Below are 12744 nucleotides of genomic sequence, written 5' to 3'. Positions count from 1 at the left end.
AAGTTCAACATATAGACAGCAAAGGAATCTGTTTCTGATGCAGACATGAAGGAGAGGCTATGGAAAGTAAGGAGACCTTTCCTGAATTCCTTGATATCATATTGAATAGTGAGAATTATTTGCAAATATCCTACACACAATAACTCTCATGAGTGATTCATCCTAGATTTAAAGAACATATCTCAGACAGCTTTCCGTGAATGGAAGAAATGCATAAGTGGAATGAAACTACAGCAATTCAGGTAACTGAATTCATTCTCCTGGGCATCACAGATCATCCTGACCTGCAGATCCCCCTTTTCCTGGTGTTCCTTCTCATCTACATGATCACAACTTTGGGGAATCTAGGCTTGATTATCTTGACCAAGATTGATTCTCGACTGAAAACTCCAATGTACTTTTTCCTAAGAAATCTGGCAGTTATTGATCTTGGATACTTCACTGCCATTGGTCCAAAAATGTTGGTAAATTTCACAGTGGAGAAAAATATCATCTCTTACACTGGATGTGCGACTCAGCTAGTTGTTTTTATAACATTAATTATAAGTGAACTTTTTATGTTATCGGTGATGGCCTATGACCGCTATGTAGCCATCTGCAATCCACTGCTTTACATGGTCACCATGTCAGACAGAATGTGCTCCATCTTGGTGGCCATACCATATATCTACAGCTCTACTGTAGCATTACTGACCACAATTAAAATTTTTAATTCATCTTTTTGGAAATCTAATGTAATTAGTCATTTCTACTGTGATAGCCTCCCCCTCTTAAGTATTTTATGCAATGATGCAAAGGATGTAGAATTAATCATTCTGAGTCTTTCTGCTTTCAATTTAATTTTCTCCCTGCTGGTTGTTCTTGTTTCGTATGGACTCATTCTTATGGCCATCCTCAGGATGAACTCTGCTGAGGGCAGACGTAAAGCCTTCTCCACCTGTGGCTCCCATCTCACTGTGGTGATTGTATTCTATGGGACACTAACTTTCATGTACCTGCAGCCCAAGTCCAGCCACTCCTTTGATACAGACAAGGTAGCTTCTGTCTTTTATGCTCTGCTCATTCCCATGCTCAACCCTTTGATCTATAGTTTGAGAAATAAGGAAGTCAAAGGTGCCTTGAAAAGAGTCCTGGAAAATCAGTGCAAATGACTTCTTTGATATTGTATATAGTTTAAGATCCTATTTAGTCATTAAATGCAAACAACTTTCCCTTTGTATTCTTAGCAAACATGTGCTTATGCCTCTCCTTTTCAAAGAGTAAACTTTCTTTCCTGTTTTCTCCTTAAGTAAGCCAAAATTGCTTAATAAAACCTGTGGCTTTCATGTTAAGGCAAAATCTCTTTACATTGTAGGATACCGAAGAGAAAATGTAGACAAACATATCTCTTATTAAAATTCTCATTCAGAACATTAAATAATAACCTTAATACATTTCCTTGGTTGTCTCTGCAAAGGAGAACAGTAACTCCTGAGTCAAACCACTTTACTTTGAATTTCTCCAATTGCTAGGGAGTTGTCATGCTTTGTTCTTGTTGTTATTTCTTTGTTCTCTTGTTACAGCCTAAATTTTTCAAATTTCTTTTTCAAATCTATCCAGTCATTCTTATTTCTGACGTCTGAGCTTAAGCAGGGAAAATCACTTCCCTCTTCAACTACACAACCTTATCTATAACTGAAAACAATTGTTAGCCTACACATTACAAACCCAAACCTTCTCTTTTCTTGAGTAAAAATTCCAAGTAACTTCAGTGAATTTCTTGAAATCTTTTGGCACATTCAGACTGCAGTTAGGAAACAAAATTCCTAATAGAACTTTGCCAAAGTTAAAAGGGTTGCGTCATTGAAAATTTCAAGAAAATGTTTTGTGAACATTGTTCATAATATCATTGATGGGTTTCTTGTTCATGGGAGGGTTTGTCTTTATGATTTATTAGAGAGAACTTAAGATATAGATGCAGAATATACCAGGATGTTTTTGGACAATGTGTGAAGCATTGTTGTTTATATTTTCTTCCTTTTCAATAAAAATGTATCGAATTCTTTGAAATGGGCACTGTTGACGGATCAGTTATCACACATTTGTCAGAGTTCTGCCCTTCTTTATCTCCTCCATAAATAGTTCCATAATTCACAAATTATTTTATATAATACAAACTTTGTATGTTCTAACACTCTTTCTTTGCTTGGGGTAAAGGCAGCCACTCTAATATTCTAGAATTTATTGGATAAGTCAATATTCACCTTATAAACAATGATATCACATGCTGACCTTTCGTATGGTGCAAACTGTAATCTAAGTAGGATATTGTATTCTCTTTCTATAGTAGATTACCTACATAGAAGAAATAGAGAGAAAATCACAGTGATCCAGGTGATTGAATTTATGTTTTTTGGATTCACAGGCTGCACAGGGTTGTAAGTCCCGCTCATCTTCCTCCTTATATACACTGTCACCATGATTAAAAACTTGGGCATGATCATCTTGACCAAGATTTATTCCCACCTACAAACTCCAATATGCTTTTCCTCAGGTACCTGGCATTTACTAACGCTGGCAATTTCAATGTCATTGGCCGCAAATGCTGGTCAGTATTATAGTAGAAAAAATACCATCTCCTGCAACTAATATGCAACACAGATCTTTTTTTTATTATTATATTCATGATGACTGAATTTTGCATCTTGTCACTTATGGTTGATGACCATTATGCAGCTACCTGTTAGCCCCTAAAACTCTATGGTCATCATGTCAGACACCATCAGTTTGGTCTCTGTGGCTATCCCTTACCTATATAGAATCTTTGTGTCATTTCTCATCATAGTAAAGCTTTTTACTTTGTTCTTTTTCAAATCTATTGTAATCAGATATTTTTACTGATTCTCTCCCCTTGTTATCTATTCTGTGCATTGATATGTAAGAAATAGAGTTAATCATTCTTAGTTTTTTGTGCTATAAATTTACTTTCTTCTCTCCTGATTTCTCATTTCCTACATGTTTGTTCTTGTTGCCATCCCCAGGATGAGCTCTGCGGATGGTAAGCACTAAGCCTTTTCCACCAGTGACTCTCCCCCTGTTGTGATTATATACCATAAGACTCTTCTTTTCACGTACATGCAGCTCCAAAGTAGTCACTACTTCTACACCGCAAAAATGGCCTCTCTGTTTTACACTCTGGTTATCTCCATGCTTAATCCTTTGATCTATAACTTAAAGATGTGCAAGGTGCCCTACAAAGAGTGATAGGAAACAATGCAGATTTATTCTTTAATATGCAATGAAGAAAAAGATGCTATTATTTAAAAGAAGAACACCTTCTTCTTCTCCTTTTAGTCAATTTACATCCAATCACTAACTCTTTACAAAGAAAACCTTCTAATTGTGTTCTGCTCAGTTGAATAGAAAATTGCTCATAATGGTAATTCATTTAATTGGTTAAGACTTTATACTAGTTTCTATTTCACAGAGTAGAAATTTTAGGAGGGACATCAGAGACAGTGAAGTTCACCATTATGCTGAGTACAAATCCTTTCTACTACTATGAACTTATCAAGTAGTATTCAACCATTTATGTAGTACCCTGAGAGCAAGAAGCATACTACTTGCTATAGGAGTCTTTTCCACTTTTTCCTAATTCTAAATCTTAGGTAGCATATCCTTAATAGGTTGCTGTTTTGCCTTATCAAGTGCCACTCATTGATCCTAATTCTGCCATTAGAAACAGAAAAAGTAAATCTATGTTCTCTTCTTTGTGATATACATAAAATCTGCTAGGCTTCTATAATACTTCCCATTTCCACTCAAATTCAAAATTTTGGAATGACCTTCACTAATCTTTCCATGGTATAAACTTTGCCAATCCACTTGGCCTTCTCTGATTGCTTTCTAGCTCACTCTTCTTCACACAATGTGGAGTTTACAATGAAATGCATTTCTCAATAAATCATCTGACTAGAACACGTTACCCATTGCTTCCTGAATCACTAGCCTTGCAGAATGTATCTCTCTTAAATCAACGTGAGAATATGTTGGTTTGACTGGGTGACTTCTTGAAGTACTGATGATGATGATGACGGCAATTTTATAAATGCTTTGAATTGTATAAAACATTTTACATAAGTTATCTCATTAAATCATCAAAACAGTGTGAGGATGGTGTTATCTTTGGTCCTATTTTGTAGATGAGTAAACTAAGGTCAAGAAAAATTAAATGCTCTGTCCAAGGCAAAATAACTAGTAAATGATTGATGCAGGATTCTAAAACAAGTGTTCCGGTCTCCAACTTCAGAATTCAATCCACTTTACCATGTAGCTGATCCAACATAATGATGTTGTAGTGCACATATATCTCTAGCACTTATTTCAGAATAAGAGCTCCATGTCTGGACATTCCTTCAGCTCCATTTTGGACTAGCAAAATTAAAGATTTTGACCCAAGTTTGAGACCTTAATATATCCCAATTATTTTTATATCACATTATCAGCTTCATCTTATGAGGAAGCTTAGTTGGTTGCGGATAGAGTGTAAAAGTTGAGTACTGGAAAAACTGAGTTCATATTCTATACTGACACTTATTAGCTGTTTTAACCTTACAAAGTCATTTAACTGTTCTCACTTTCAGTTTCTTCACTGTAAATTGGAATAGTAACAGATACAATCAGGGTTGTGGTAAGGATGAAAGATCTGACAGCAAATCTGAGAAACCCTAGTGCACTTTTACATTTCCATAACTCTAAAACTCCACTAAAAATTTGGAAACAGTATGCTCGTGTGTGTGTGTGTGTGTGTGTGTGTGTGTGTGTGTGTGTGTGTGTGTGTAGGGAGAAGGAGAGAAAGACGAAGTTAGAAAGATAAAGAGACAGATGAAAAGAGACACAGAGAAAAGCGAGAGAGGAGGGGGAGTTCTGAGTTTAAAACGAAACATTCTGGATGAGCTGGTATTCTGTGTTATTTAATTTTTGACTCTCACATACTGTTTCTTTCAGTGACAAAGGATTTGGAGAAGACTTTTATTTTCAGTTTTTACCAGTTTGTTCTCAGCTTAGGCTCAGAGCACGGGAAATAAAGAGAAGGGTATGCTTTTCAATGGCCTGGTGATGAGATGTGAAATGTGATAAGAATAGACTGTCACGGATATTTTTTTTCCTTTTAATCATTATGCTTTTGTCTTTTTTTCTTGGGAACAACAACCTTCCTTCTAGTCCTCCATGCATAATTTCCCTTGGGTCTGAAAAGCAAATTAATTTAGCTAATAGCTCTCTGTCATTAAAAGCAGTAACTTTCCATAATTCCCTGAATGGTTTCCTTTTCTAGTGTTAATTTTTGAAGTGAACTATAGTTGGTTGGCATCTTTCTCGTCTAGCATTCATTGTTACCCAAACTATTATTTCTTGTGATCTAAATTACTATAGAGAATGTCCTCATTCACTGTAGTAATTTAAGAATGTATTTTTAATTATCTATTTTTCCTCTTAATAGTAATCAAAAGAAGACATAATTTATGGTAATCGAATACATGATTAAAGAACTGCAGCAACAATCAACAAGAGATTACATAGTTCTGTAAAACTTTACAAAACATATTTTATTTATGATAGCATTTGAGCCTCAGAACAGGACTGGGAGTTAAATTCGACCTCTTCCCCATAACTTGATCCAACGCATTGATGTACAAATGTACCATAGGTACCTGCTTGAGCTGTCTCATCTTCCAATAGGCAAGGAAATGCAACCAACATGTATTAGGTGATTGTTGTTTGCCAGGGCACTGTGTGAAATGCAGAAGGTGAAGATAAGGAGCAAGCATTTGTTAAGCACCTCCTAAGTACCAGACATGGGGCTAAGTATTGGGGATGCAAATACAAGAAAGAAGAAAGATATTTCATACTCTCAAGGACGGACTAATGTAAACAAATACACAAAAGAAAATGGAAAAGTGAAGATGATAGTTAGGAGAAAAGATAGTCACAGGAAAAGGGGGGGGGGGAAGGGAGGGAAGGAGGTAGTTAAAATAGTGGCGAACTCCTGAGAGTCCTAAGCAAAGATCTGAGGAGAATGAAGCTTGGTTATCCTACACCCTTCCCCAAATGGAGGTCCAGGGAAGAACTTATCATAGAAAAATAAGATCAAATGGGCTAAGGAATGCTCCAGGTAAGTACATAGGGATGAACCTTCCACATGTATGCTATCTCAACTAGAGTGGGCTATTCTTTTCTCTATATTATTGACAACCAAACCAAACTGTTGTTCATTGCTACTGTCATATCTCTTGTATATCACCACATACATTTTACACAGGAATATGGTGTTTCTTAATCTTGGGTACTCTATAGATGCTTCTCCCAAAATGCAGATCATACTGATAATGGAGGAAATAGTATTCCGTCTAACTGATGTGCAACTCTTCTAGGTCTCTTTATATTTTTCATCAATGGTGAGCTTCTTATTAGTCAGTGAAAACTTTTGACCATGATTTTGCTCTCTGTAATTCCCTATATTCGACTCTCATCATGTCAGACATCCTCTTGGTCTTGCTATCCCTCCCCTATCACTATGATCCTTCTGTGTCCTTTTGGGAAAATTAAAAACTTTAATATATCCCTTTTTTGCAGAACCAAAACAATGAAACTTCCACCTATGACAGTTTTGCCTTTTATGCAAGTGAAATAGATTTAAATAACGCTGTTCATTTGTTTTAAATTTGATCTCCTCACTCTCTTTTTTTCTTACATGCTCAATCTCATAGTCATAGTCAGGATCAACTCTGCACCCAAGAGAACTTTGGACACTCAGTCACAAGTTTTCTCTCACTGTGTGTCTCACCTCAAAGTGGTGGTTCTGTTCTATGGGACACTAACTTTGTATACTTGGAGTCTAAGTCTCCTTAATTATTCTGTACCAGAAGTAGATGGACTCTGCATTTACAAATTACTCATTCTATTACTCATGCCTTTCATCCACAACTTGATATCTGAAGAAGTTAAAGTTATGGTGAAAAGAGCCATAGAAAACTGCTGAAAAATTTTGTACAATATATATTATGCGTCAAGTGAACAAGATGGAGGAGTATGCATTTTCTCACATCCTCTCAAATCTTTCCAAAACAGGAATTATTCATGTAATATAAAATTATTTCAGCTGTCTCCAAGATATAGAAAATAAAACAAGGTACAAACACAATGAAGTAACAACAAAGAATCCTTATCTTCTACCATGCTAATTCAACACTCCATCCTTCACTGGCTACCATGTTCCTGGGAGCAGAGAACCAAATCACATATTTGCAAAAGAACTCAATTATATCTGGCTCTCCCCTCATTTTCCTTACGTGGAGAGCCAATGGTAGAATTTTCTTTGTTCAGCCTGTGATACATGACAGTATTCTGCTCCACAAAAGAGCTAGGCTAGGACCTGATGAACAGAAGAAAAAAAAGATGAGACAGTTGTGTGGTTTTGTGACTCTCTAGCAAGCCTAAGGGGAAAGTTCCACCACACAAATGGATCCAGTTCTGAAACCACCAAGCAAATATACCAAAGGGATCCAGGATAATTTTAGTGATCAGTACTCATTTACATGTAACATTTGATTTATCTAATTCTGTAATAGCAGTCAGTAAAGATTTATTAAACTTCTAGTAACACCAGATTTATATTGAGCACTATGAATAAAAACACAAATTGAAAAAGATAGGTTGAGGATACCGATTTTTGGAGAAGATAACACACAAAACCATGCTAAAAAGATACTCATAATGAAGGAAATGATGAAAATTCAAAAGCAGTGTACTTAGTGAGAAATATGTAGAAAAACTGCTGAGACCTCTCCTTATATAGAAGCACATCATCCTGTCAGAGGGTACAGTTGTAGGAAAAGAGGGTACTGTGATGAGAATACCAAGCAGACTCAATCTTGCAGAATAATGGCATTTTTCTCTGGTGAGTTTACTAGGAAAGGAAGACATGATGGAAAATTCCTACCAAAGGAAATAAATGTCGCTTGAGGTGAATCTTGAAGGCACTCAGGTTTAGATAAACAGAGATAAGGGGTGGGGGTTACCATCCCATGCATAAGGAGCTTTATACTAGGGTAGTTAGACAGGAGATGCAAGAGATATGGAGAATAACAAGTGAACTAGTTTGAAAGGAACATAAAAAACCAAAAGGAAAGTAATGTGTGATCAGCCTGGAAAGTTAGGTTAGAATCAGGGTGTAAGGAATTTTAAAAGCATAATAGTAGAGTTCGATTGTTATGCCAAAGGCTATACTAAGACACTAATGCAAAGTTGTTTGCTTTTTGTTTGTTTGTTTGTTTGTTTGTTTTAATTTTCTTTTTTTGGTCATGGGTCCCATTTGTCAATCTAGTAAAGCCAATGGACCTCTTCTCATAATATGGTTTTTAGATGCATAAAATATAATACTGGATTGAGGAATGTTAATGGGCAGAAAGTGGAAAAGACTGGAAGTTTTGTTAAGATAATATTGTTCATTTAAATTATGTATGATAGATGAATTTATATTCCTTTTCCTTTACCTTTGAGTCAGGCTGGACTTTGAAGGACAAGAAAAATTTCATTTCTTCTGTTTCTGTATTTAATTACAAACTTAACCACCAAGAAAAACATGATTTTCCACTATATTAATAAGAAAAAGAGTATAAGAAATTGTGAGTTATTATTATCCTTATTTTCTTTTTAAAAGCGCTTCTTTAATTTGACAAGGGAACATCAAAATTGTCTGACTTTTGTCCCCTTCTGAACTTGTTTTTAAAATATATATTTTATTGATGTCCTCTGTTTTTTGACCTTCTGGTTGCTTCCCACTAATTCACCACCCCCTCTAGAAGTAGAAAGCTTTTCTTACAACAAATAGAATAGAGTGCTTTAACACACTCACCAAAGAAAATATTGCATTTCCCAAAGTTTTATTCATCAGAGGTTCAGGGGGAAAATACACATAAGGCTATCAGTGATTAGAGAAGAGAGGTAGTGAGGAACAGTATGAGAGCATAGCTAGAGTGAAATTATAGAAGAGTACCAGAGTCATGAAACGTCTCTTAGTATTGCACACAGTAGGGAACCCCAAGCAAGGAGCAGGCAAGACTAGCAGTAGCACTTAAAAATCAGTCAATGAACAAGTCCTGAATCCATATTAAACATTCCTAGATCATGGATTCCTGGGCATTGTTTCTAAAGTGAGCAGAGCAAAAAGATAAGGGAATGCAGAAGGATAAATGAAGTAAGCCAACAAATGGGGTGGTGGTGACTAATGTCATTTCCATCAAAGTAGTTCCAACCCATCAATGTAATAAATTCGTTTCTTGCTTAAGTTAGTTTTCTGTTATTCTTGTCAACATTCCAGAGATTGATTCCTGTTTATATCTCACCTGAAATAGTGTAATAAATATATTCTAACTCGAATATCATGGATAAGTAATTCTTAATCATTTATGTCATGAACCCATTTGACATTCTAGCAAAACCTACAGAGGCCTTTGGAAGATGATTTTAAATGTATAACATAAAATATAAAGGATTACAAAGGGAAAAAATTGTACTGAAATTGTAAGTTAAAAAAATCACAGAACTCAGGTTGAGATCCTTGCCCTAGATTGAACATAAATTAGTATCTTTCCATATGCATATATTTTTATATCACATTGTTTATTTATATTTTAGCTTTTCTAGATCATTTCAGGAGAAGTTTTAGAACATTTTCCTATTCCCACCATGTTACAAAAGGCATGGAAGTTATCAGTAGAATAGAGTAAACCTCTTGCTATTTCTTGTTTTGATACTGTCTTTGAACATCACCTAAATTTCCCCTCTCCTTCTCCTTCTCTATTGTAGAGAGCCATCCTTGTAACAAAGATTGTTTTTTTAAACAAAAAGAGGAAGAATAGAAAAAAATCAGTAAAACCAATACATACATTTAAAAAATCTTATATTTTATGTATTATTCCAGATGTGAGTATCCTCCACCTCTGCAAAGGAATGAGAGGATAGGGTTCTTATATCTCATCTTTGGTACTGTGCATGTTCTTTATAATTCTGAAACATTCATTTTTAACTGTTTTCTGATTTTTGTTCTTGTAGATCGTTGTAGTCAATGTGTGTTGTTTTCTTGGCTCTGCTTACTTCACTTTGCATTAGTTCATGTAAGCCTTTCCATACTTCCTTATGTTTATCATATTTGTCTTTTATTATAGTGTAGTAACACTCGATTACATTGACATATCACTACAATCTACTGTATTTCAGTTCTTTGCTGTAACGAAAAAAAGAAAGAAAAAACTACCACTACAAATATTTTTGTGCATCTGGATGCATTTTTCCCCATTAACTTCCTAAGGTAAATACCTACCTGAGGAATCTCTACATTAAGGGCCATGGGCATTTTAATCACCTTATTTGCATAATTGCCTAACGGCAAATTGCTTTCCAGAAAGGCCTTCATCTCTTGTTTAGCAACTGTTGTTATGTGAACAATGTACTTCAGGAGAACTATACAAGGATATGAAGTGTAGGGTGTGTTCCGGGAAGACTTATATCTCTGGTGTAAGGGGTGCCAAACCCTTTCAAGGGCTGCTTTCAATCTTTAGTGTCCACATGTTCCACCTAACTCTCTGTGGCTCCAAGAAGCTGTAGCATGTGCAGTGGACCCCAATAAATCATTTTGACAGATAAATTAAAACAGGTTGAGAGTAACTGAGGGGTCCCAAACCTGTTGGTGAGTTTCTATCCCAAGCATGTGAAGACTTCCCCTTGTGGAATGGGTGGATGAGAACGATTTGTTCCAATGGCCATGAAGGAAGCTGAGGCAGGCATGTGGAGTCCTTAGAGCTTGGTTAGACGTTGAAGACACCAGGCTTATCCACTGCATGTTGAGCCATCACCAATTGTTTTGATTCAGTCTTGCCATTGGACTGTGAAGACTCTTGGTGGTATACTTTCCAGGGCTGTACACATTGATAGTGAGGTTGATGCATGCATTGCCAGAGCTAGCTCAGTGTTTAGGAGGCCTTTCATGCTTCTCTTGACTCTTGTGTTTGAAAGTCAAATTTTCTTTTCAGTTCTGGTCTTTTCATCAAGAATACTTGAAAGCTCTCTATTTCATTGAAAGACCATTTTTTCCACTGAAGCATTATACACAGTTTTGCTAGGTAGGTGATTCTTGGTTTTAGTCCTAGTTCCTTTGACTTCTGGAATATAATATTCCACACCCTTCGATCCATTTATGTTGAAGCTGCTAGATCTTGTGTTATCCTGATTGTATTTCCACAATACTCAAATTGTTTCTTTCTAGCTGCTTGCAATGTTTCCTCCTTGACCAGGGAACTCTTGAATTTGGCCACGATATTCTTAGGAGTTTCTCTTTTAGAATTTCTTTCAGGAGGTGATTGGTGGATTCTTTCAATATTTATTTTGTCCCCTGGTTCTAGAATATCAGGGCAGTTTTCCTTGATAAATTTCATGAAAGATGATATATAAGCTCTTTTTTTGATCATGCCTTCCAGGTAGTCCCATAATTTTTAAATTGTCTCTCCTGGATCTATTTTCCAAGTCAGTTATTTTTGCAATTAGATATTTCACATTATCTTCCATTTTTTCATTCTTTTGGCTTTGTTTTGTGATTTCTAGGTTTCTCATAATGTCATTAGTCTCCATCTGTTCCATTCTAACTTTGAAAGAACTATTTTCTCCAGTGATCTTTTCAACCTCCTTTTCCATTTGGCTAATTCTGCTTTTGAAAGCATTCTTCTCCTCATTGGCTTTTTGAACCTCTTTTGCCAATTGAGTTAGCCTATTTTTCAAGGTGTTATTTTCTTCAGCATTTTTTTGAGTCTCCTTTAGCAAGCTGTTGACCTGCTTTTCATGATATTCTTGCATCTCTCCCATTTCTCTTCCCAGTTTATCCTCCACCTCTCTTACATGATTTTCAAAATACTTTTTGAGCTCTTCCATGGCCTGAGCCCATGGTATATTTATTTTGGATGTTTGGGATACAGAAGCCTTGACTTTTATGTCTTTCCCTAATGGTTAGCATTGTTCTTCCTCATCAGAAAGGAGGGGAAAATACATCTGTTTACCATGAAAATAACCTTCTATAGTCTTATTTTTACCCCTTTTTGGGCATTTTCCCAACCAATTACTTGACTTTTAGGTCTTTTGTCAAGAGTAGGGTATACTCTGGGGGTCTGTAAGATCTCAGTTCCTCCAAGGTGGCACAATCAATCGTGTACACTGGTCTGGGAAAAAGCAGAAATTTTTGTACCCAGAATCTGAGTAATAGAGTTTAGTCTTCACAACCACCTCACCTCCAGTTCTGCCAAGTCAGCACTGGGGGCTGAGATTCAGATAAGCTGGATGGGCAGAGCCGCCATTCGGTGTGAGATAAAAATCAGTTGCTCAAATCCCTCAGGAGTATTATTTGGGGCAGGGCCTCTACAAAGGGTTGAAGTAAGAATCAGCTCCTCAGTTCCCCCGGGGATTTTATGATCCCACAATGGATGTGGGCTGCTGTAGGAGCTGCTGTGGAAGCTGCTACTGCCCATCTGGATGAGGCTTCTGTGGCCACTGCCTGGGGCTGGAGCTATGGGAAGGTCCTTCTCCCTTCCTGGCCAGCTGAAAAAACCCTGTCACTGACCTTTGGTGCCTGTAAGTTTAGGGATCTGTGAATTGCTGCTGCTGTGATTAGAGATTCCACCCTCGAAACCTGCACTTCTCCCAGAGCCCCACCACGCTGCA

The 12744-nt window shown here is 36.5% G+C and overlaps 1 protein-coding gene across 1 annotated transcript; it reads left to right on the top strand.

Annotated features, from left to right (window-relative positions):
• The first annotated feature begins 200 nt into the window (after window positions 1-200).
• Window positions 201-1151, top strand: LOC140516413 (olfactory receptor 8K3-like). Its single transcript, XM_072627367.1, has one exon. The coding sequence runs from the start codon at window positions 201-203 to the stop codon at window positions 1149-1151; it is 951 nt and encodes a 316-aa protein (XP_072483468.1).
• Window positions 1152-12744: the final 11593 nt, after the last annotated feature.

The sequence above is a fragment of the Notamacropus eugenii genome, chromosome X (genome assembly GCF_028372415.1).
Source record: "Notamacropus eugenii isolate mMacEug1 chromosome X, mMacEug1.pri_v2, whole genome shotgun sequence".
Taxonomy (NCBI): domain Eukaryota; kingdom Metazoa; phylum Chordata; class Mammalia; order Diprotodontia; family Macropodidae; genus Notamacropus; species Notamacropus eugenii.
This window is presented reverse-complemented; position numbering and strand designations above follow the sequence as displayed.

Bases quoted from the DNA above. Each gene is read 5' to 3' on its own strand.
- LOC140516413 (XM_072627367.1), top strand. From the start codon at position 201: ATGGAAGAAATGCATAAGTGGAATGAAACTACAGCAATTCAGGTAACT.